Below are 25,000 nucleotides of genomic sequence, written 5' to 3' on the forward strand. Positions count from 1 at the left end.
TTTAGTGCCCTGGCTCTTGTTTGAGCCACGGACCAGCATGCACTCAACCCTTGCAGGACCGCTCCCACACAAGCACAGGCAGTGTGTACTTGAGCTGGGCTGGCTGTCTCCACAGTGCTAGAGAATCACGAAGAAGGGTACGGTTTTAATATAGGGCAACGGGGTCTATACAAAGACCTCTTCACAAATAAACTGGCTCTCCTGCTGAGGACATGGCATACACATGCACCCAATCAGGTTATCAGTACAGATCTGAAAAGAATGCATTGTGCAGACGACCCAGATGTTCACGTGTGAGGCAGTTTTAAACAGTATTGCTCTTTGTTTTGTACAAGGTGATTAAAAAGCCCCTTGACAGCTGTGCCACGCTGGTGCAATTGCAGAGCATGTGAAGTCTGCCAGGTTTGGGCAGAGCTGCCATCATGGACAACAGGATTCTCAGGACATGTTATTCTTTCTCCTAAGTTATTTAAATCAAAAGCACTGATTTATTTTTCATCTCCTTATACCAGCCAGCACCACCCAGCAGGGATGGTAATAAGACTCCTATTGCATAGCAGTTTCACCCATTCCAGGTTTTAATTCAGGCTCGATTAGCCTGTGCATATAGTTAACAAGCACAGGTGGGTCTTACTAAACTCATAGTGAAACCAGAAATGGATCAAACTGCTATGCAATGGGAGTTATTACCACTGTGATTGTTGGAACTGTTTCTAACGTACTTGTTTTATTAACCAGTGCAGTGTCCTCTCCCTCCTTCTGGGTAGAGGGTATGAGCACAGTGCATTCTTCTCACTCCTTATAAAAGTTAGTCTAAATGTACAACTCTGAACTCAGCTGCATTCTTACACTCCTGGAGACCAAAAGTCCATCATATGCCTTTTGTATCTCCTTGCGACCCCCCTTGATGCAGTGGGATTATCTCTTTGATTCTCTCTGAAGTCCTAGAGTCCTGTCCCTTCTAGTCCCAGCATTGTTATCTCATTAGGCTTGCAGCATTGTTAGCTTTGCAGTGATTTGTAAATGGAAGATAATGTGACAGCTTCCAACTGCTATAGCCCTTGGCAGCAGTTGCCTTTATGAAGTCTCACAATGACAGTCCTGGAAGTACATGAATAATATATATACTTTATTTCAGTTTGGTTTAATGGGGATATTGCTCACTGAGAGGGCTTGGTTTCAGTGTGGTCCGGAGGAAATAGGCAGCTCAGAGATACATTATGAATCCAAAACAGAGGCTTCAGAGATGCTGTGTGAAGTAACTTACAAAAAATAGATGGTGAGTAAGTAGATTCAAGAAAATGCACAGAGTCCTTTTCTTCAATCAGTTGCCAGGTTTATTGAAATATGCAGGGAGTCTGGTCCCAGGTACAGGACAAACAACACTCAAAATTACAATGTTTGCATGACATTAAATACCCTTCTGTATAGATGGTCCACCTCCCCTTTCTCTTACACTTAACCAATGGTCAAGGTACAACTCACACTTTATTCTGTTAATTTAGTGTGTGTGTGTGTGTGTGTGTGTGGTGTAGTCACATAATGTGACAACCTCTGAATTTACAAGTTTCTAAAAACTTTCCATAATCAGTACTGCTGATTATCCAGTACCACCATCCACTAAGCCTACAGTCCTATACTGCACTGTAAAATCCCTTGCGCCATCATTTCTGTTTCATTCTCATGTGATCTGTGGTTTCAAATATGTATTCATAGGTGATTCATAAAATTCACCCATGTCTTAAACATAAAATTCACAGACAAACACTTAACTTGCTTCATGAAAATATTTTAATAAAATATTTCAAGGTTGATTTACTTAGTTTCAGATTTATTGATCGACAGAAACATTTGTTTTCTTCTTAAGTGTTTCTTTCAAGCAGTCAATGTAGCAGCAATCTCTACATTATCTCTCTCTCTCCCTCTCTGCACTTTCTTTTCTAGTTAACCTTTAGAAAAACAAAAAGCTCTGTGTATATCAATATAATCCAACATAAACTTTTTCATTGTTCCTTTGTATATTTGTGTTACTGTTTCAGTCCAAAGGTTAGCCATTCTTTTGCAGTCAAACAATTCATCAATTAACCTGGATCTCTTTCCCTTATCAAACCCTCTTATGATCGGGGCAAGACAATAAGTATTCGTGCTGGTTCTTAGTACGTAGTTTTACTAAGAAGTTACTTTATCTCCACGCTTAAGCAAAATCAGAATTACTCAAACAATCATTAATAAACAACTTATTAGTACGTAGTTTTACTAAGAAGTTACTTTATCTCCACGCTTGAGTAAAATCAGAATTACTCAAACAATCATTAATAAACAACTTCTTAATTACATTTTAATGTGACCTTTTAATTTTATTTTTACAACATGTATTCCTCAAAGTTGATATAGAATCTTTAGCATTAGTTTTTTTTTTTTTGTTTTGTTTTTGTTTTTTGTGGGCTACCAGTCTTGAATTGCCTTTGTCTTTTTCTTCTTATGAGACACACACTCCTGATCTGTTACATGAACATGTACATTACTGTTCTGTACATATCTTCCCTTTTTGCCATGTTTTAAAACATAGCCTATGTTCCATATTCTCCAGTCATCCATTTGATGACCGTCAATATTATATTTTAACATATTTGGAGTTAATGACCCCCAACAACACAAAACTTTTTAGTTTGTCTTGTTGTTACCAATGATCAGTGTTTAAAGCTATGCTTAAGGAAGTATAAAATTTTATTTTGGTTTATTGCACATTTAATTTACACTTTTGTATGTGCTATTGGGCTTAACTGGAACTTATTGTCTGATTGTTCCTTATTTGTACCACCTAATGTGGACAGTTAAATAAGAGGCTTATCCTATTGCCCCCTTATCGTGACATATAAACCAAACAGTACAAACAAAGACAAAACAAGTGTAACAAATCTTCTCAAAAACAAACATAAAACATAAATCCGAGTATGCCCGTACCTGTTGAGCAATACAAGTCCGTGTAACTAGTCCAATAAACTCTACTGGCACGTCATAACACTACACGATTTACTCATGACTTTTTTTAGGATTCCAGAGGTCCTCTTTCATACCTAAAGTCCTAATAGTCAATACACTTTTAATTAAGCAGTCTTAACTAATTGTGTCCTCAATGTACATGAATTATCAAGTAGTCAAAAGTCCTCTTTCATACTTTACCCTTGATTCTCACTACATTCTAAAAACTGCATATAAAACAAAAAACCAGTAACTACTCACCAATGTACGTGGTTATATGTTCGATCTGAAGTCCTGATTCAAAGATTCTCCACACCGTCTGAGCTGAAAGTAGAAACAGTCTCCTTCTGTCTGCTTTGTCCTGGTCCTCTTCATGGGATACAGGCTTGCAAAAAAGGTTTCTCCGTAATCAAGTATCAACCCCCCGGTATTTTGAAAAAAAAGTTTCAGGAAACAGTCCGCAGGTGGCTCGCCAATGAAGTAACTTACAAAAAAATAGATGGTGAGTAAGTAGATTCAAGAAAATGCACAGAGTCCTTTTCTTCAATCAGTTGCCAGGTTTATTGAAATATGCAGGGAGTCTGGTCCCAGGTACAGGACAAGCAGAATACTCAAAATTACAATGTTTGCATGACATTAAATACCCTTCTGTATAGATGGTCCACCTCCCCTTTCTCTTACACTTAACCAATGGTCAAGGTACAACACTTTATTCTGTTAATTTAGTGTGTGTGTGTGTGTGTGTGTGTAGTCTAATGTGACAACCTCTGAACTCAGTGCATTCTTCACACTCCTGGAGACAAAAGGTCCATACATCTGCCTTTTGTTATCTCCTTGCGACCCCCTTTGATGCCAGTGGGATTATCTCTTTTGATCTCTCTGAAGTCTAGAGCCTGTTCCCTTCTAGTCCACAGCATTGTTATCTCATTAGCTTGCAGTCATTGTTGGGCAGTTTGTAGACGCATCGTCTCTATCAGTGGTTAGCAGTACATGCAATTTGAACCAAACAGTCTGCTATCTGCAATATTAGTCTCTTTTCAGAAAAGAACACCAGTATAGCTCTGCTAGTCCACATGCATAGCAAACCCCTAATCAATTCTCAATCCATGTTTTCCAACACTGTGTGTATATTGTGAAGGACTATATCTGTGTGAACTGTTGTTCCTGTGTGTTTTCACCAGCCCAGCCTGACACGTTTGTGTAAATGATATGACATTAGTGATGGTAAGAAGTGGAGGGCGGTTTTGCCATTATACGTTATACGTATACATTGCATTAGGTTCAGAGTAGGATCATTTACTTGTGCTGGGTGTCCAGTAGTTTCCTGTAAGCCTAAAAAAATATTTTTTAGAGGAATCTTGTTTCCCTGCAGCTAAAGCTCTGACAAATGGAAACAAACTAGACTGTAAACAAGGTCTGCGTTTCCTGGCAAATCGTGCATCGATGTGTGTTGGGAATTAATGCCTTCCAGTGTGGTATTCAAGGTTTGCAATGTAAGCATTTCTAATGAATAAACCAAAGCAGGACCCAAAGTGTCAGTGAAGTGCACTGCATTCCAAGGACAGGTCCAGGCTGTGGGTTCCATGGGGGAGTTCTCTGGTTCAATAAACAGGCGATTGAGGCGGAGAGAGTAACTGATAAACAGCTCCTTTATATCAGCCTTAAACATTGCAATGAGTGCTGGCTCTGCTTCCTCTCCCTTGGGCCACAGTAAAGCCTAAATTGCTCATCCACTTGTGCGAAATAGAATGATGGGCACTCCTTAGCATGTGCCCTTGAGGGTGTCTCTGTACCTGTGTGTGATCTGAGGAAACTGGACTAGAAAATATTTTAATACTGCCAATAACTTATTGAAACGTGTCTTCAAGAACTATCACTTCTATATACGGTCATAACAGCAGTCACTGATCCTTTTGAATTAGTGGTGGACAACGATATGACAATTTGACAGATGTCGTGCATGTGTTTAACTCTAATTTTTCCAAAAATGTCTATCTATGTCTGTCTATCTCTCTTTATTAACGTAAGAGACGTTAATAGATATTTACATATGAAAAGCAGTAACTTACTTTAACGGAGTGATCCTTTGCTTCATAATATTCGTGGAGTAACAACCCACCCCACTAGTGCCAGACTTAATGCAGAATACAAATAGTGTTTGGTACCTAAATATCAATCAATGAAATACAGTGCTTCAATAATGCTTTAGTGTGCAGTGTTTCTAAATGTCATTCTCAATGAAATACAGTGCTTCAATAATGCTTTAGTGTGCAGTGTTTCTAAATGTCATTCTCAATGAAATACAGTGCCTCAATAATGCTTTAGTGTGCAGTGTTTCTAAATGTCATTCTCAATGAAATACAGTGCCTCAATAATGCTTTAGTGTGCAGTGTTTCTAAATGTCATTCTCAATGAAATACAGTGCCTCAATAATGCTTTAGTGTGCAGTGTTTCTTTGCCTGCAAGGCTGGCAGTGATTGGTATGTGTAGGGTTTATTGTATCAGCATAAAATAAGCGGGATTATGCTGTGTTAATACTGTAGCAGAATTAGCAGTAGAAAGCATGTCTCTGCAAGCTGGCCGTATGTCTCTTTATGGAGTGTGTGTGTGCTGGGCGAGTGCCGCGGAAGAGGCTGCTGTCTGGGAGTGGGTTTGTGGCTGCTGAGTGCTGTGCAGATGGTGCGAGGGAGGAGACCAGGCTTCAGTGGAGTCTTGCAGCAGAGACTCACAGTGGAGCACTCGACACACTGAGCACACAATGATTCTGCGCTGTTAATAACACACGGGTTGTTCAGCTGCATGTATCTTCTAAGTTCCAAATGTCCAGTTTTAATAACCTGCCCAATTGTACTAATTTGGTCAATTGCTTTGGAGCCGGCACTGTTGGCAAGGAATTAATTGCGACTATATTTACCCGTCGTTACAGCACTAGAACAGCTGAGCGCTCAGAATGGGCTGTGTGGTTAAGAAAGATTAGTGACAAAATCCCTTCCCTTTCAGAAAGACGATATCATATTTCTTAGATGTTTTTTCAAGTACATTTTGTATAGCCTTTAATGCATCCATTGCATGCACTGTAGTGTACACAGGCTTGCCGCCTGCACTGATCTGGGTGACATCCAGGGCTTTAATTTGCATTTCTTTAACACCAAGTATGCAGAATCTACAGTAACTTATGCAAGCATCCGAGATAGATTGCCTCAGATCCCTTGATTACTGAATATCTGACAACATACAACGTGTTGCCAGTCACATGCTATTCCAGTATTGTGCATGTATTTGAATGTGAGCTGATTTTGTTTAAGGGAGCAGAGTGGTACTCAAGTGGATAACGTCATCTACGTTTGCCTGTCAGTACTTTGTAAGTTAATGCTTCTGTGCATTAAAACAAGATTTCTACGCTTTGTCTGGAATGACTTGGTAATTCCAGGAACAATATTGAAAGCTTGTCTTTTGCACCATGCAGACTGCGAGACCGTGCTTACAGTAACATCGGGGTGGGGGTGCTAATTGGATTTATAAATTAAATCACCTCCAGTGTATTAGAGTTCCATATATAAACAAATACCTCCGTGTCTCTGCTCTGAGATCACGCTGCTCCACACAGTAGCACCAGAGCTAGAAGGGATGCGCAGTGAGGACTGGATTAGAGCTCTGGGTGTTTCTGTAAACCTGGACTCCATGCTTGTGATCTCAGATAAACGCCTTCAACAGGGAAGGTGATGAGCTGCAGCGATAATGTGAGTCGTCGCCACCGGCTGCTGAGGAAACAAAGGGGGCTGTCCGTCTTAAAGACGCAGAGCTCCTTTTTGTAGTCCTTTGTATTGCGAAACTGCAGTTTGTCGGCATCGAAATAGTTAAACTGCTTCAGCGTTTTTTGATTTGGATGTTTGCTGCTGTTGCTTGCGTCACAAAGGCAGAGTCTACTGAAAGGCTGCCTACCTTGTTCTGAAAGCTGGAGCTTCTCGTCTTCTTTTTGAAATTCAAAGCTTCCCTGCTGGAGATGCAGAGTGTTGACAGATTGGAAAGACCGGGGATCTCTTTGCAAGCAGCCTCTTGCTGATTCCAGACCCATCTCACAAGCACATTAATCACATTACACTTACTGCTCACAGGAAGGCTAACAAATGCTTTCAAATCCTTACCTCTTATTCGCCCTAGCAGTAATATCACAGGCTGGAAAGCGCAGAGTCCTCGAGTGTTGTCTTCCAGTACTGAGCAGTGCTGCAGAGTACAGTAGACCATTTAAACAACTCTGATTGCAGGCAGGCCCTGGACTGCACAGATTCCAGGAGCAGATGAAAGAGACCGTTCCTGGGTTTCATTTCGTTTGCAACTTTTAATTTCCCCGGCAAGTGGATGAACTGCTTTTAATTGCTTTTATTATTTTATTCCAACCAAAGCAGAATGCAGTCTTCTAGAAATGTAATTTGGATATCATTACAATCTGAGCTGCTTTGTGAATCGCCCTATTTCTGTTTTTCTGCTGTATGGTCCTATTTTATCAGACATGAGTATATTAAAAAAAAACACTCAACTGAACACTGGAAAACTTGATTCAGTAGTGCCATGTTACATAAAAATCCACTTTGAGAGAGGTACTGTGTGAAGCATCAATGGCAGGGTGCCGTTGAAACTGACAGGGAACCTTATAAGGTGATCTGGTCTCGGGAATGCTTTTCCTGCTGTTTTAAAGCCAATCGTGAAGGAGCAGCAGCGATGCAGCTCATTCTGTGCCCAAACAGTTCATCTTGCTGCTGCCTGGGGATTGTAATCTTCCACCACAGGGAGTGAATTCTCTCCTGTTAACCCTTTAGCTGAGGCTTCCAGTCACACACACACACACACAATCGGTCATTATTGGGCTGGAGTTGTGGACGCAGGGTATACTCCAGTCGTCTTGATTTTTACGACATTGTTTGGTTTGGTCTGTATGGCAACCCATAGAATTGCAGTCTGCCCCCGGTTGCTACATATTTTAGTCTTGTGACCACCTAGAATTGAGGAAAATTGAACTCAGACAAGCAGACGCCTTTGGGTCTTAATTTATTTAATTGAACCAGCTGTCTGTTCCAGCCATGTCTAATTAGTGTTCGTTTGAAATCCTCTTGTAGTGGAGGGTGCTGACAGATAAGATGGTAAAGGAAGCTGAGTTGCATTTTCACTTACAGCAGCTTTATCCTTTTTGAGATTAATCCAAATGATTTAAGGGGGGTGGAATACTTAATCTGATTAAACAGTATAGAGCTGACAGGGCCTGTCCGACTGACTGGCTGGCTGATGGGAGGATTGCTGGACTGTAGCTGGCGCTGCCTGGTTGCCTGCCTGCCTGTTGGATCCCGCTATTAAAGAATGGCTGCGATCTGCTTGCAGAGTGGATGTTTAAAACACTGACCCTGCCTACTGCATTCCCTGAACTTGAACTTGGATGGGTAGTTCATTAATGCGTAGTTCTCATGCCATTTGCCTAAGACCTTTGGAAAAGACGTTTGTCTGCTTGACTTGGTTTGTAATGGTTTTAGATCATATTGAATGAGTTTTATTGTTGAACTGGTAATTCAGGCTGACTTTCAGAGCTGGTCAAGTACAATTGTAATTGTATAATTTGTAATTGCAATTGCAGTGTAATTGATCAATTACACACCTCTCCAAGCTTAATCATTCGCAGTTCCATGTTGTTTTACACAGAGCAATCAGTAACCTCATATTTTCAACCACTCTTGGTGATCCCATTAGTTATATAGGTGCGTTTCTGTATTTTTACCTGTGATTACTATTTTTTAATGTAATTAAAAGTTTTAATTGCGGCAGCATAATTGTAACTAATTGTAACTGAACACAATATCATTGTAATTGAGTCCAGGTTTGACTGGTAGTGTTTTACATATAAACACGTTTGAATGAGTGGAAGTCTTTCTGCCCATCTGTGCTAAACTTTGTCAAGTCGGGTCTTGCAGGATCCTGATGTTCAGCATCAGCAGCATGTCTTGGCAGCACTCTTCATGTAGAGAAGTGTCTCCTACCCTCTGTCCGAAGCCCGTCTCTGTTTGCTGGAATTGCTGGTTTCTGTGCAGAGTGTGAAGTATTGGTTCAATGTGTAGATCTGTCTGTCTCTAACGCCCCCGTCTCTCTTTCCTCCTCCCAGGGATCCGCTCGTGGGACGTGGAGCTGACCGCCTGCAACCTGGACGAGCAGCTCAAGCTCTTCGTGTCGCGCCACTCCGCCTCCTTCTCCGAGGAGGTCAAAGGTAAAACATCTATCATCTGCACGGGTCAGAGACATTTCACATGCAAGTGGAATTGTGCTTTGGAATTTGATTCAACTTTGCAGGGATGTTTGCTCCTACAACCTCTCCAGGCTTTGTGTGCGTAGCTCACAGTGACCTGTGTGTGGTGGTTTTTTTTTGTTTGTTTGTTTTGTTGTACTACGGATTAGCTGCCATATTGAAGGCCGTAAAGTCATGAAAGTTTAATCTAAAGTTAATCTAAATTAGTTTTAAATGTTACAATGAGTTGGTTCTGCTATATCTTGGTCCTGTTAAGATGAACTATCGGTGCGGATTTGTGGATGAGATGCTATTCTTGGTACGAATAACAACTGTAACAGGGGGTACTGTATGCAAACCCAATACAGTAAGTACAAATGAGCCTTTCAGACTCCCTTACTGTAGGAGAGCATACGTTTTCAATATTAACATTACGGACTACGCTGATAAAACGGATGAATTTGTATACAAAATCAAAATATTGCAGTGTTTTGGTTCATCTTGCTTTGTTGGGTTGTCAGATCCATGAGAAACTGGAGTTGGTGGAGCAGGACAAGCCCAAGCTGACCTATTTTAAGAGAAAACATGTTGGCTGGAGATACGAAAGAGATTTCAATTCATTTAAACGTTAATGGATTGGAATATCTCTATTATTTTTAATGAAAAATGTAGTAGGTGGGGAATCTGTTTGCCTTTAGCAGTAAACCTATTTGTAATTAACGGATTATGTTTGAACAAGCTTCTTAACATAATCTGTTTATTACAGAGCTCTTGTCCTGACTGCGCACACAATATTCAAATATGAATAGAGCTGCATGTCATTTATACAGATGTAATCAGGCACCCAGGGGAACTGAAGATGGCAGATCACACTTGTTCAGTGGACTCCCAAATTATCGAATTCCTTCGAATTTAAAACGCCCTTGAATTTAAGACACAGCCCAAATTTACCAGCCTCAATTTGAGGAAAAAATTAAAAATAAGTAAATCTGCATTTACAAAGGTTTCACCTCAATTACGCTGTTGTATCGTACAAAACTGACACGAAACATTGATGTAGATTAACCTTGGAGCTTGTTTATTGTGCTGCGCACTGCATAATACTTCAGATGGCGTCTCTGTCGTACACACCCCCCTCACTTACTTACGGCATCACACATCCTGGCATCAGCAAGCATGACTCAACACTCCGCGGCATCAGGCACCATGTAACCTAGCAACCACAATGGTATTGAACGGATCAGCATTTTTGATCTGTCCGCTGGTACTGTTTGTTAGAAATGCTGAAATTGTAAATGTTTCTCTTGGTATTCCTCAGGAAGCTTGGTTTGTTTTTACTCAGCAGTGTCGTGTTGCTGTTTCTGTACTTGGGCAGTCGCGTCTTTTGTTGGCGTTTAATATCCACATCACTATGCTGTACTCGAATTTAAGAGGCAGGCTATTTTTTGAGAAGCAAAAAATTGTTAAAGGAATGCAGTATGCAACAAACATGTTTGTGTAGGTTACTTTTGAAAAGATTTTTAATTGTGTATGACACCCTGAAAGGTATAGTCCTGTCTTTGGCCTCTCTCCTTGATGTAAACATGTCACTTTGATAGTGCTGGCTGCTTTTAGGCTCCCCCAGGACTGGAGCACATGGAGGAAAAAATAAGAGCCGAGAGGAGAGGAGTCAAGCGACTGAGTAAATAAGCAGCTGAGACTCTAGCCAGCTCCTGTTCCTGAGCTGCAGACTGCAGTATAGCCAAGAGAGACACAGGCACAAACATGCACTTTATTATACATTCAATCACATGTGCCTCTAAGTTTAGAGGCTGGGTCTAATTTGGATCCCTTCAGTGCATTAAACCCATTACAAATCCATTTGCAAGTAATGCCTTGCTTCACTGGTGTGTGCAGGTAGTCTGTTATATTTTTGCCTCAAACATGTGATGCCACTGGCATTGGTCGAGCACAATGTATTTAAAAACAGTGGTGGTATTTAGTTTTTTTATGTGATTACAGCTTCAAGGATCTTGCTGTCCAAAACAAGTTCTTACCAAACAGAGGGTTTAACACAGTGTCCCATTTCAGACTGAGCTGGAAAGGAGTTTTCCGTTCCAGATTACGTTTTGCATCGAAATGGATGCATGTGCATGCAAACTGGCTTGAAATTAATGCATGAAATTAATGATGTATAGTCAGATTTGCAGGAGGATTGGCTGAGCAAATTAGTAGCAGTATTTCTGAACATTTAATTGTCTGTGGCCATGTCATGTTACTCAGCATTGATTTTATTTTTTTGTGGTGTTGGGTGTTGGATGTCAGGTTTAAGGGAGAGTTGTATTGAGTCACTGCAGTCTGGTGTGCTGTTGCACTTTACCCCAGGGACACTGCATTAACATGGCAGAGAGGCTATGATGAAAGAACTGAACAAAGTGTCTGAATCCCTCAGAAGGCAGTCCCATGCTCTCAACAACAGGGATGGAATTAAGACTCCTGTTGCATTGCAGTTTCACCCATTCTAGGTGTTACTGCAAGCTTGATTAGCCACAGTGTGTATGTACAGTAAAAAGATCAGATGTTTTAATAAACACAAAGTAAAACCAGGAATGGATCAAACTGCTATGCAACGGGACTCTGATTTCCATCTGAACAGTATTCTGAAAGTGCTCCTAGTTCCTGAGCTCTGCCCACTTTGCTAGACCACTCACTGTCCCTCGGCTGAGGGAAAGTTAAAGAGAGGTAAGGAGAGTCGGAGAAGCAGTGAATAGTTTACTGGTTACTGGTGAGGTTGCTGTAGCAACTAAAACAGTGCTTTCATTCAGAAAACCATTAGATGATCTCCCAGGGCTAACACTGACAGCAAGTCTTGTTGTTTCTACTGTTGATGGGTACTGTGTTCATAGTGGGTCATCATCACCAGCAGATTGTATGGACACTGTATGAATGTACCTGTGGCAAGTATTATTTGTCAGTACAGTACTGATCTGACACCTATTTGTTATAGAAACCTATTCCAGTCCAATTATGACAGAATAATGCATCAATGCTTGTAATGTGTTACTTATATTTATACCCTGTACCCTAACAAATTACAATTTGCACATTCGTAGAGCACACTACTGCGTTTTATTTCAGACTTAGATGCATTTTATATGTGAAATTTTATTGCAGGCAGCTTGGTTTTGACCACATCTCCTGCTGTAGGCTGTCGGTTTGGCATTGTGAGGTACCAGGAGAGTAATGGACAACTGTGGTTTACTTTCCTGCAAGGAAGTTTAATGATTGACAACCTACCACAATAAAATGGATTGTTACACAGTCCGTCTGTCTGGAAGAACAGATCTTTAAATGAAATCTTAATTCGTACCTGGATTAAAACAGCAGTCTTGGGTTGGAACTGGTGTGTTTACAACGATCTCCGGGTTTTGGGATATGTGGGCAATGTTTTCTGGTTCAGCACTAGCCTTGGTCTCCAGCTATTTTGTAAGAAAATATTTTTAAAAAGGGCCTTTTCTTCAGGCGCAATAAAAATAGCCTGCAATGTTTTGCGTCTGACTGCCTGTAACAACTGAGCCCTTCTCTAGGTCCCTGTTCAGTTGAGAGGCTATAAAAGAATGAAAACAGCCTGGAGTGGATTGTGCAATGATGCCATCTGTCTGCTGACACCCACAATGGGGACTCTGTTGAATCGGCAGGGCTGCGATCCTTGGCAGGAGTGAGCCAAGATTTCTGCTAATATTGGTTTATTATTTGACGATATTTATGCAAGGTTGTCCTCCTTTTGAGTGAACACAGCACTTTGAACCAAAGAGAACCGAGGGCCTGTCGACCTCTTGATTCCTTGGCTGTAACCACTTGCTAATACCGCCTGCCTCTCAATCCCTCTGAACTCATTTCTAAGCCACACTGCTTCCCTCCAAGTCCATCAGTTTTTACACAGAAGCTACACTGCTTCCAACCCAGTCTTTAAGTTCAAATCCTCACTGTCTGCCTCCCACCCAGCCCCACGGCTCTAACCACTAGGTCACAATGCCTTCCGCTTGTAGCCTTGTCCGGATTGTTGACGCGGTCCGTGTCGCACCATCTCAGACCTTTGTTAACGTCCCTTAGCTGTGACCGCAAAGCTGCCCTTCTCTTTTCCTGGTTGTCCAGCTGTTGCCCAGGCTGCTGTCGGCACATCCCTGGCTTCCTCTACCCGGATTAACCCCTGCGTGGAGAGGATTGCTCCTGCAGGGCTGTCTGAGCGACTGCTGCTCGTGCTGGCTGGGCTCTCGTGGAATGTGACAGTAGTCCATTTGTCTGTGAGCCCGACAGTCTGTGCTCTGCCTACAGCAGTGGATGAAATGTATCGCGGGGGGCTCGAGAGCCTGGATCCAGCCGCTTCCCGAGTGGAAGCGAGGGGGCTCGGGTTTCTCTGGGCCTGCTGGAAATCTCGCAGTCCAACTGGACCAGCTGTCTCTGGCTCGGCCGCTCCTCATGCTGCTGAGTCTCAGGTCACTAAGTGACAGCAGCCTGTTTTCTCATGTCATGAATTTGGGTTTTAAGATTGGTTTACTCCAAAGGATAACGTTCTTTTAAAATCTTCAGTAGTCTCGAGATTACTGCAGTCTTGTCGCCAGTGGAAGTACTAAGACAAGAGGCACACACAAGATTGACAGTCAACTCCCCAGCTGTGCAAAATCTGCAGAGCAACACTTATTTTCCTGGAGTCGCCTGTCCTTCCATGACACATTTCACATGTTAAAGATTTTCATCTCTGAAATATTTTACATTCATATGTAGTTAACCACTTATCCAATTGTAATGAAACTAGGTAAGAACCTTATGAAGGTCAAGGTATTGAGTGCGTCAGAATCTGTAATCATATTGAAGAGTCTGTCTAGATACCGGACTTGCATTTTGTTTTGGCACAGTGGATGTAGGTCGTGGTGTTTTGACTGTTTTTTTAATCATACAGCTAGCTTTCATTTTTGTTTACAGCTGTAACGTACAGGAGGTGTACGGTACTGACATACAACTGCATGTGTAATAACAATAATACATTATGGGAGATCTGGACTGGAAACCAGTGCTTGACCCACTGCCTGTCAGGGGATGGTTGTTCTCCTGGACTGAAGAGCAAGATTACAGATCGAGGGATTTGTCCCGTACACAAGCACTGTGTCTCAACCCTGTATAAAAGTACACAGATTCAGGTGAATTAAAACTGTGTCTGTGCAAGCAAGCTGCTGGGGGCAGTGTGTCAGGAAGGGGTTGGAAGCCTGTGGCAGGAGGTGGGTAGCACACAGTGCAGTGCACAAGCTGGACTAGGGACCTGTTTTGACTGTGCCCTGAAGAACCATTGGCTACAGCAGGGAAATCCTTCAGGGTTATTAAACAGAACTGTCATTTCTACTGGAGTCAGACAGTTTGTGTAAGAGATTAAAAATGTCAGTGCTGATGGGGAGACGCAGAGAAATGGGCAAGAAGAGAAAGGCGACCCTCTTATGAAAGATAAGAAACCATGTGACTCCGTGCACTTTTACTGTACCAAGTGTATCTTTCCATGCTGCATAGTTTATTCACCAAAGCCCAGATGACTGGAATTCAATAAAAAAATCTTACATTGCTCCTCCCCCAATTTTTAATAGATGTGCTTATGAGTATGCAATTTCAACTGTGGACTGTCCTTGGGGAAAGTTTGGAGTTTTTATCTGAGGAATTCCATCAGATCAAAGGAAAAGATTCTTTAGAGAGTTGCCCCCCTTGTGAAATGGAGAGGTACATAGAACAGACTGCACGGGTTCAGGGTTATACAATATCATACTCCCTACAGTATGTGAACAATTGGAAGCAATACTGGGTTACTCCATCACTCATAGCAATGTGTTTACAAGGAGACTCAATGGTTTTTGAAACTGCAGTTAGTTATTCTGCATATTGGGTTCGAAGTCACTGCTGTGTGGCAGCATTCTAAAAGTTTCTGATGAGGCAGCGCTTCTAATGTAAAATATCATGCAGGTTTTATGTCAGCAATAAACTGAAGCTGGAAATCAGGCCTGCCGCCAGCCTCCAGAAAACATAAGCAGAGTTCTCAATTTGTCTGCTGGTTTATTACAGCCTGTTACTAGAACACATATGACTCCGTGGATAAGGCCCTTGCACTTGTATGCAATCAATATGCCGACGACGAAGCAGCAAAGTAATCAGACAAATACAACTCATTTCAATACGTGCACAGTAAATGAAGCTCCCTCAATAAAAGCAAACTGACCTGCTCACAGAAGCATCTAATTTAAAGCAGATAGCTTCCAGATAGTTCAATAAAAGCAAACTGACCTGCTCACAGAAGCATCTCATTAAAGCAGCTTGCAGATAGCTGTCCGCAGCGTCTCTTTTATACTTGTTTTTCGCCTGGTTTATTGCTTATTCCAGTTTCACAGTCGTTCAGAGACTCGGCTAACGTTTTATTTTCTTTCGATACTTTTTTTATTAGGCTGTTAGTCAGTTTAGCATCATTATTAAATTAAGTGGTCTACACAGAGTAATTTAACACACAAAAAAATACAATATTTTAACTAAAACTTCCATTCAGCTTCTTAGGATGCTTTTGTTTTACAAAAGGTTTAGGTTAGGGTATGAGTGTTTGCCTGCTAGTACTAGCACCAGCACCTTTCATCAACTAACCCTGGTTTTAGAAACATCTTAAAAGCCAGACTAAGTATGAAGCCGCAGTTATCCCTCCTGAGGGCAGCCAGAATCAACCAGGTAGCTGGAGCAAGGCAACAACGGTCAGGGGTTTGAAGATTCATCAAGGGATAATGAAATGCTTAAGGGACAAGGGCCTCACATTGATCAGTACTTCTTACAAAGTCAGTCGAATGAAATCCAGCCACAGGAAGCAAACCACAGTTTACAGGATATCAGCACCCCTGTCATAGACGTGAGGAGGACTTGCATGGATACAACTAGTGAGGAACCTAATGATCCTTGTGAACCTGGTCAGACGAACCAGCGTAAGAGAGAGAAGAACCTCAATGGGCTCAAGCCTAGAGTTAAATGGCCAAGAGCTTGTGAGAACTGCGTGGGACACAGTAAACAAGGATCTCTATTTTACTTTGGAAAGGTTAAATGGAACATTTGAAAAGGAGCTGGATAAATTTGGGGACATCATCTACGCATATGGAAGCGGGAGGTTTGGAATTGAAAAAAGGAAGGAAAAAGTACAAACTATTCCTGGAAAGTCTAGACGGCAGCAGGATATTGAACGCTTAGTTAGAGAAAGGAGGCAGTTGAGGAAGCAATAGAGAAAAGCAGAACAAAGTCAGGAGGAGGGACTCAATCTGACTCTGCTGGGACTCCAGAATCACTGTTGAGCCCTCTTGAGGTGTTGTGGGCTAGTCAAACAAAACACCGAGGGTGGAAGGTGCCCACTTGAAGACCCCAGCGATGTACCCTACTTAGCTCAATCCAGACGGTTGTCATGCTGATGCGCTGGGGAGACCTCACTGGGTTGATCCCCGGAGCCAGCATCGCAGCCGTTGTGCTGATGCGCTGGGGAGGCAAAATGAGCTGATTCAACATCTACTTTCATGTAATGGAAATCATGCCTTAACTTTTGAGTTATCCTATAAATACAGCAAAGTGTGGCTTAGTGTTGAAGCCGCCAACACTTTTTCGTTGTACAAAAAAAATTCTGTTTTGTTTGGGTTTTATCTTTTGTCCATCATTTGTTTTGGAATTTTCTGCAAATGTCTGTTTCAGTTTGAGGAAATCATGACAGCTGTGTCACGGCAAACGATTGTGTGTCCTCTTCTGGTCCTAGATTTACTGCTTTGATGTCGTGTCAGACATGTCGTACCTGGTAAAACAAATCCTGCATGTGATCTGAGCGTGGAGGTACAGTGACTCTCAAAAGTATTCACCCCCTTGGACTTTTGCACATTTTATTTTGTTACAACAGGGAATCAAAATGGATTTAATTGGGCGTTTTTGCCACTGATCAACACAAAAGTCCATAATGTCAAAGTGAAAAATAAAATTTACAAATTGTTCTGAATTAATTTCAAATACAAAACAGAAAATAATTGATTGCATAAGTATTCACCCCCTTGAGTCAATATTTGGTAGAGGCACCTTTGGCAGCAATTACAGCCATGAGTCTATCTGGATAAGTCTACCAGCTTTGCACATCTGGACACTGCAATTTTTGTCCATTCTTTGCAAAATTGCTCAAGCTCTGTCAAGTTGGATGGGGACCTTTGGTGAACAGCAATTTTCAACTCTCTCCACATATTCTCAATTGGATTGAGGTCTGGGCTTTGACTGGGCCACTCCAGGACATTGACCTTTTTGTTTTTAAGCCACTCCAGTGTGGCTGTATGTTTGGGGCCATTGTCCTGGTGAAAGATTAATTTTCTCCCAAGTCCCAGGTCTCTTGCAGACTTCAGCAGGTTTTCCTCCAGGATTTCTCTGTACTTTGCTGCATCCATTTTGACCTCTGTCTTCACAAGTTTTCCAGGCCCTGACACAGAGAAGCATCCTCATAGCATGATGCTGCCACCACCATGCTTCACGGTAGGGATGGTGTTCTCAGGATGAGGTGCGGCGTTAGGCTTGTGCCAAACGTACCGCTTAAAGTTGAGGACAAAAAGCTCTATTTTGGTCTCATCAGACCATAGAATGTTCTTCCACTTGGTCTCAGAGTCTCCCACATGCCTTCTGGCAAACTCTAGCCGAGATTTGATGTGAGTTCTTTCAACAATGGCTTTCTTTTTGCCACGCTCCAATAAAGGCCTGTTTTGTGAAGCACCCGGTCTATTGTTGCCGTATGCACAGTGTCTCCAAGCTCAGCCGTGGAAGACTGTAACTCCCTTTGATACGGGAAGAGCGGGATACTATGAGTCAAATTTTGAAGAACCTTATTCTGGATTTGCTTTGAATGTTCCTTCGTCTTCATGATGTAGTTTTTGTTAGGAAATGTACTAACCAACTGCGAGACCTCCCAGAGACAGGTGTGTTTAACCTGAAATTATGTGAAAGACCTTAATTGCACACAAGTGGACTCCATTCAACTAATTATGTGACTTCTAAAGACAATTGGTTGCACCAGAGCTTATTTAGGTGTGTCATAGCAAAGGGGGTGAATAGTTATGCAATCAATTATTTTCTGTTTTATATTTGTAATTTAATTTAGAACAATTTGTAGAGTGGTTATTTTTCACTTTGACATTATGGACTTTTTTTGTGTTGATCAGTGGCAAAAACTCCAAGTTTAATCAATTTTTATTCCATGTTGTAACAATAAAATGTGGAAAAGTCCAAGGGGGGTGAATACTTGAAGTTGAAGAAGTTTATTTTTGTAGTAGGTTTTATTTTTTAATGGTTAAAGGGTAAAGTCAACATGAATTGATTAGCCATTTCCACAGTTTGTTCAGTGTTTATTGGCTCCACTGATTTTAATTTTTTTTGTTTCGGAGATATTTTTTCAGGTTTTATCGGTTATAACTGAAAGTCAGAAGCTCGAATTATAAGAATTGCAGCTACAGGTAGCCACCTAATGCAATTACTGTGATTTTTAGTGATTTTTTTAACTTTTTTTATTAATGTTATTTTTTCTAAAAAAGTCATTTCTGAAGTTTGAATGTAAAATGGTTTTGGAAGACACATTGTCTAATATGTTTATATGGTATAACAAGCCTATACCTTTCTAACCTACTAAAGCTTTTTAATCGGGTCCAACTATATATATTAACTCCCAGTTAAGTGAATTTAAGGGGAAGCTTAAAGACAATGCATGTTTTAGGTGTACCTAAACCTTTGGTGTATTTGGTTTCAGTGCCGTATCTGTAGGCCCGATTGTTATGGCAACCAGCTTAGTCAGCAGGCCTCGGGCCTACAGAGGAAGGAAGTTGTGTTGAGATGCTGAGGAAGTGGGGTGGGGGTGTCCAGCTGTGAACTGCCTCCCCAGCTCCCAAGGCTGACTACAATAACCTTGACTGAAAATATAATGGGGGGAAGTTGCTGATTCAGACTCGAATCTTTTGGAGGAGCTTAACAAAAAGTGCTTCAGTTTACGGAGATTACATCCTGAACAGGTGGGTCCGAGTTGTTTAGGAACCAGTTTCTGTCGGTCAGTTTAACGTTGATTAAAGGAACACCGTGGGTGTTGCGCTTGTCTGAACTGTACTGTGGTTTGTAATTTCTGTGGCTGTCGTGTGAAATGTGGACAAATAATTAACCTGCTGCTCTGCAGTGAGAAGGGTTATGGGCTTGAGTAAGAAATGTGGGCCAATTTAAAGAAATACAAAAAATATTAAAATGTTCTGGAACTAAATCCCTCGTTAAGTCCTTGTTTGCTTTCCAGATTCACAATTTCCTACACTGCTGTGTCGCTCTTATTTCTCCCCCCCCCCCTTCAGGAAACAAAAGTTAAACAGAACGGTGAAGCCAGCGTTTTGGATGTTTAAACATGGAGCAGTGTGCTGCCTTTTTTTATCTTTTCTTACCCCCCTTTCCTTTGGGAACCCCTCATTTCCAGTGTTTCCGTCTGCATCAGGAATCCTCTATGTCTGTTACTGCGTTCAATTTTAAATCCACGGTACCTGTGGAGAAGGCCGCTTGCAGATCGGTGACCACCTGTTGTGGCTCGTAACAGACAGCTTCGGTCATATATTTGGGGATTAACCCTTTTGCGGTCCTGTGTCAGACCAGGTACCCCATTGCAATTTTCCTTTTCCAATCCAATGTTGGACCCTCAAAAGGTGTAAAGCATTGGTCTCTAGTCGTTTTTTCTCCGGAAAAAGCCAAGAAAACCTTTCAATGGCCGAGTGAGACCGATAGGAACCGAATGAAGCCGAAAAAAAGGCGTATCTCATAGCCCCATCCACTACAGAGATAACAGACATAACAAAGGAGGTAGCTGCTTCTGCATCCTGCATTCAAAGAATATCACACACATTTTCAGAGCTTTCTGACATCGTATAGTAGTAAAATAATGACTTGGATCACATTATTGAGGAGTTTGGTGATAAAACAAGTGATCAGGAGAGGATTTATCAGTATGCACATCTATGGGTGGGGTGGAGCTTGACTGGAGATACAATACTGAGTGTCATTTTGTGATTCAATGCTTTTTAAACCTGTTTTACTCTGAAAAATATTTTAAACTGCGCGTGTAAAATAAACGGCGCATGTGAAAATAAGCTGGACCTGACGCGCCTGACAAGTGCTGAATAAATAGACTGCAAAGGGTTAAAGGGTTAACTTTCTCTAGCGCCACACCTGCAAGCAAAACAGTTGAGTGGATAGGGGAACCATGAAACCCACTCATTTAAGGAGGCTCAGACGCAGTTTAGACGTAGTGTTCCCTCTCGTGCTATGTACAGAATGATTTGTACTGGGCCAATTCACAAGTATGTTGTTTGGGTCATTTACAGGAACGCTCTAAACTAATTTAGGCGAGGAAGCCAACAGATATTCAAGGCTTAAATCAGTATAAATTATAGATATGAAGTCGGATTCAGTGGTCAGATTTAGAATCAGTCACTTGATTGGAATGTTTTTACAGAAGCCAGTGTTTGATTCATTGCTCGCTCTGTGCAGACCACAGTATTGTTCATGCCAAGAGCAAAGCGCTGATCCGTTCCCTTGTCTCCCTTTTCCAGGACAGAGGACCCTCCACCACAGCGGGGATGTGCTTGAGACGCAGGTCGTTGTTAACCCTTCGGATGACTTTGTGTGCTCAGAGGTGAGGCCCTGTGTCCAGGGATTTCTAAAAGTGCTTTACAGCAGAATAGCATGAGCTCCCCCTATGGAGCCGGGTTCTTCATTTAAAGTTAAAGGGGAGCGGCATTCCTGGTAACTAAATGAAGAGAGCCATACTGTGAAGCACAATAAGCCATACATGGCTAAAGAGCTGTTGGTTGCACAGCTCTGCTGTAGGTGAATATATAAGCCAGCTCTTTCCCTGCAGGTCCGGAGACTGATCTCTGATGTTTCACGACACAAACTGCTGGTTCTTGCGGGTCAGTGTGTGGAGGACACTGGGGACCTCGTGTTGCAGACCGGCTGCTTCTCACTCCAGGATTTCGTTCAGATCTTCACAGACAAAGAGGTCAAATAGTCAGGTCAAGAAAATTAATATATATTATATATATATATATATATATATTTTTTAACTGTTGCTTATTTGCTTTGTTGTATTTAAAGGCTTGTATATTATTGATTTTTTAATATTGATACTGTGTAACTGTTGAATTGCATAGAAAACAGTACAATGCAGGACTGAAAATAAGACTCCCATTGCATAGCAGTTTGATCCATTACTGGTTCTGCTTTGATTTTAATAAGGCTTATCTGAGCTTTAACTATACAATCTGGCTAATCAAGTAGCAAAACCTGGAAGGGGTGAAGCTGTCATTTCTATCCCTGTATTTTGAAGCTATTTAAGTTGGCAGTGTATCTTGAAGGTGTTCTGATCTGTAGTAGCTGTCAGTATATGTCATTGCCAAATGTTTTCTGTTGGCTCGAATTTAGAATTTATAGCCGTGGTGTGGATTTATGTTCCTGACCTGATTTTGTTTCCTTCCCCCTCAGATTGGTGAGTTGCTGAGCTCAGCTGACCCCACACACAAAGTCAGTCTTACCCTGGCTTGTCCGGCCTGTGGGGACTGGAATAACTCTGTGCTGGAGAAACACAACCTCCAAGACTTCATCGAGATCAAATCCAACCCCCCTGCCATCCTCCCCGAGATGGAGGGGCTACAGGAGTTCACAGAATACCTTTCGGAGTCCCTCGAACCCCGCTCTCCCTTCGAGCTCTTGGAGCAACCCAACACGGTGGGCTTCCTGAAGCTCTCCAAGCCATGCTGCTACATCTTCCCAGGCGGGAGGGGGGACTCTGCCTTTTTCGCAGTTAACGGATTCAACGTCCTGGTCAACGGGGGCTCCGATCCCAGGTCCTGCTTCTGGAAACTGGTGCGCCATTTAGACAGGATAGATGCCATACTACTGACCCACATTGGCATTGACAACCTGCCTGGGATCAACAGCTTGCTGCAGAGGAAGACTGCAGAGCTGGAGGAAGATCAGTCCGCAGGATCCCAGAGCAACGAGGACTGGCTGAAGAATTTGATCTCCCCTGAGCTGGGGGTGGTGTTTCTCAATGCCCCAGAGAGGCTTAAAACCATAGAGAGCAATCCAAAAGTGCTGAGGAGCTGCGATCAAGTGGCACTGACCTTGCAGCACCTGGAGAGGTTGGGAATTCGTCCAGAACCTCTCTGTCGGAGCAACGCTGCTGTGGTGGAGCCAGTCATCCTTTTCCAGAAGATGGGGGTGGGCCGTCTGGAGATGTACATTCTTAATCCTGTTAAGGGCAGCAAGGAACTAGAAGCCTTGACGCAGAACTGGCCTTGGAACGGTTCCCCCAAAGACTCTGAGTGTCTGGCTTCCATCTGTGCTCTTTTGATCTGGCACCCTGCTAATCCTTTGGAAAAGATCATCCGTGTTCTCTTCCCCGGCTGCACACCTCAAGGCAAGATCTTGGAAGGCCTAGAAAAGATGAAACACCTGGAGTGTCTCAAGCACCCAGTGGTGAGCCAGAAAGATCTGGATGCCCCCAAATCCGACAAACAACCCAAGAGGACTGAGAGCAGAGAGAGTCTTAAGTCTGGTCCGAGAGATTCAAGATCTGGTAGTGGTACACTGAAGGATAAATTGGGTCAGAAGAAACCAGAGTCAAAAGGTAAGGAAAAAGTCAAAACTGCATCGAGCGACTTGCCAAAAGAAGGGGCAGCCGGAAAGGAAGGGGATGACAAACTAAAAGGTGACATGAAGCCAAAGTCTACAAAGGAGAAGCCAGCAGCCAAAAAGGATCCCTTAAAAGATGATAAAAAGGAGGTCAAGAAGGAAGAGAAAGTCCCTGTTAAGAAAGATGACAATGGAGAGAAAAGGGAGGGGAAGAAAGAACTAGTGAAGAAGGACTCTGTCAGCACAAAACTGAAGAAAGACCTCAAGGTGGAAGCAAAGAAGGAAGTCAAAAAAGATGTGAAAGCAGAGGAGAAAAAAGTGACCAAGCAGCCAGCCAAAGACGTCAAGAAATCCATGGGTGGTGCAGCTGCCGCAGCAGACCCTAAAAAGCTACCGGGTAAAGCGGGTACACTGAAGAAGGATGGAGCCACAGGGAAAGCTACACCTCTGGCCAAAGGTGCAAAACCAAAGACCCTTAAGAAGGAGTCTGATCCCAAGAGCCAGCCAGCAGCTGGTCCTTCAGAAGGGGATGCAGAACGTTCCAAGATGTCCACTCCTGAGGACATGACCGCAGAGTTTGAGAAGCTTAAAGAGGAGAGCAAAGTTGAGCAAGGTGGAGATGCTGGCAATAAAGCCAAGGGAGAGTTGATGGATGAAGGGATCACCGGGGCAGAAAGCCAGCACGATTGGTCACCAGGGGACAATGGAACTAATCACCAAAATAAAGGAGAAACGGCAGGAGAGGAAGAGCTTGAAAGCCCAGAGAAGTTCCGCAATATGGAGGCTATCCCCAACCCCAACAAAAGCCTGGGCCCTGCTTCTCCACTAGCAAAGTCCCCAAAGAGTGACCATAGTGCGAACTTCGACCTGACCCCTACAGAGTACATACTACTAGAGGGAGGACTGAAGGATGGATTTCTAAAGAACGGCCAGGAGGACCCATGTGCCAGTTCGGATGAGAAGACACTGGAGATGGTATCTCCTCAGGGTTCGGGTCCTGCCAGCGCCGGTCATACCCCTTTCAACCAGTCCCCAGTAGAGGATGCCCTGGGCTCTGGAGAGGAAAGCAGTTTAGGAGGGAAGATCTCCAGCCTGGTCTTTGATGATGGGAAGCTTCTGGGTTCTTGCAGGAATTCTGAGTCTGGCTGCCCTAGGTCTGGAATGGAAAACTCTTCTTCCTCCCAGTACAACCAGTCCAGCTTCCTATCCCTTAGCCCCTTCAGGGACATGATGCCTGATGTCTCCTCCACCATCACCACCTCCTCCTTCCCAGCCGAAGTGGGGTCCCCCCACTCCACGGAAGTGGACGAGTCTTTGTCGGTGTCGTTTGAGCAGGTACTGCCGCCAGTGAGCGAGTCTCCCCAAGAGGAGATGAGCGACCGACCCTACTCTAATGGCATCTACTCTGTGGACCCGGAAGCCAAGGTGGGAATGACGCTGCCTCTGAGGACGTCCCACAATGTCCGGCCTCCCGGGGATGGTTTGGAGGGGCGCAAACCTCCACCTCATGGTGCCCTGCCTCTGTCCGAGCTCCCTCCTCATGACGTTGACCTCTGCCTGGTCTCACCCTGCGAGTTCAAGCACCCAAAATCCCTTGAACACCAGCTCACCCCTCCCCTGGTCAACCCCAGTCCTCGGGAGCTCTCTGACGATAGCGACCTTTCCCAGGAACTGGCCAAGCCTCTAACCGAGCGGCGGTCCTGTGCCAATCGCAAAGCTCCCCAGGACTGCGAGACACCGCCCACTTCTGCCAGCGAGTCTCTACCCACCCAGTCTGACTCGGACGTGCCTCCCGGTACTGAAGACTGCCCCTCAATCACTGCAGATGGGGGCTTGGATTCGGACGATGATTCAGAGAGCTTTCCTGCCCAGGACCGCACCCTGTCGCGTTCCTCCCATCGGGCCCTGTCATCTCGGGATCCCCCTCCAGCCCCCATGAAGGACCTCCCTCCCCTGCCCCCCCAGCCTGGCACCTGTATGGTGGACCCCGAAGCCGAGCAGCAGGCGAAGAACGGCAAGCGGGACGCAACCAAGGTGAAGAAG

General features: G+C 43.2%; 1 protein-coding gene across 1 annotated transcript in view; it reads left to right on the forward strand.

Moving 5' to 3' along the window:
* map1sa (microtubule-associated protein 1Sa) overlaps window positions 1–25,000 on the forward strand; it is a gene marked incomplete at its 3' end in the record, with an annotated part of 25,571 nt that extends 571 nt beyond the window's left edge. Inside the window, exons 2-5 of the mRNA XM_041230347.1 lie at window positions 9,128–9,229; window positions 20,875–20,957; window positions 21,183–21,323; window positions 21,806–25,000. Coding sequence (XP_041086281.1) covers window positions 9,128–9,229; window positions 20,875–20,957; window positions 21,183–21,323; window positions 21,806–25,000 — 3,521 coding nt within the window. The remainder of the gene's footprint in view (window positions 1–9,127; window positions 9,230–20,874; window positions 20,958–21,182; window positions 21,324–21,805) is intronic.

The sequence above is a fragment of the Polyodon spathula genome, chromosome 27 (genome assembly GCF_017654505.1).
Source record: "Polyodon spathula isolate WHYD16114869_AA chromosome 27, ASM1765450v1, whole genome shotgun sequence".
In the NCBI taxonomy this organism is placed as follows: Eukaryota; Metazoa; Chordata; class Actinopteri; order Acipenseriformes; family Polyodontidae; genus Polyodon; species Polyodon spathula.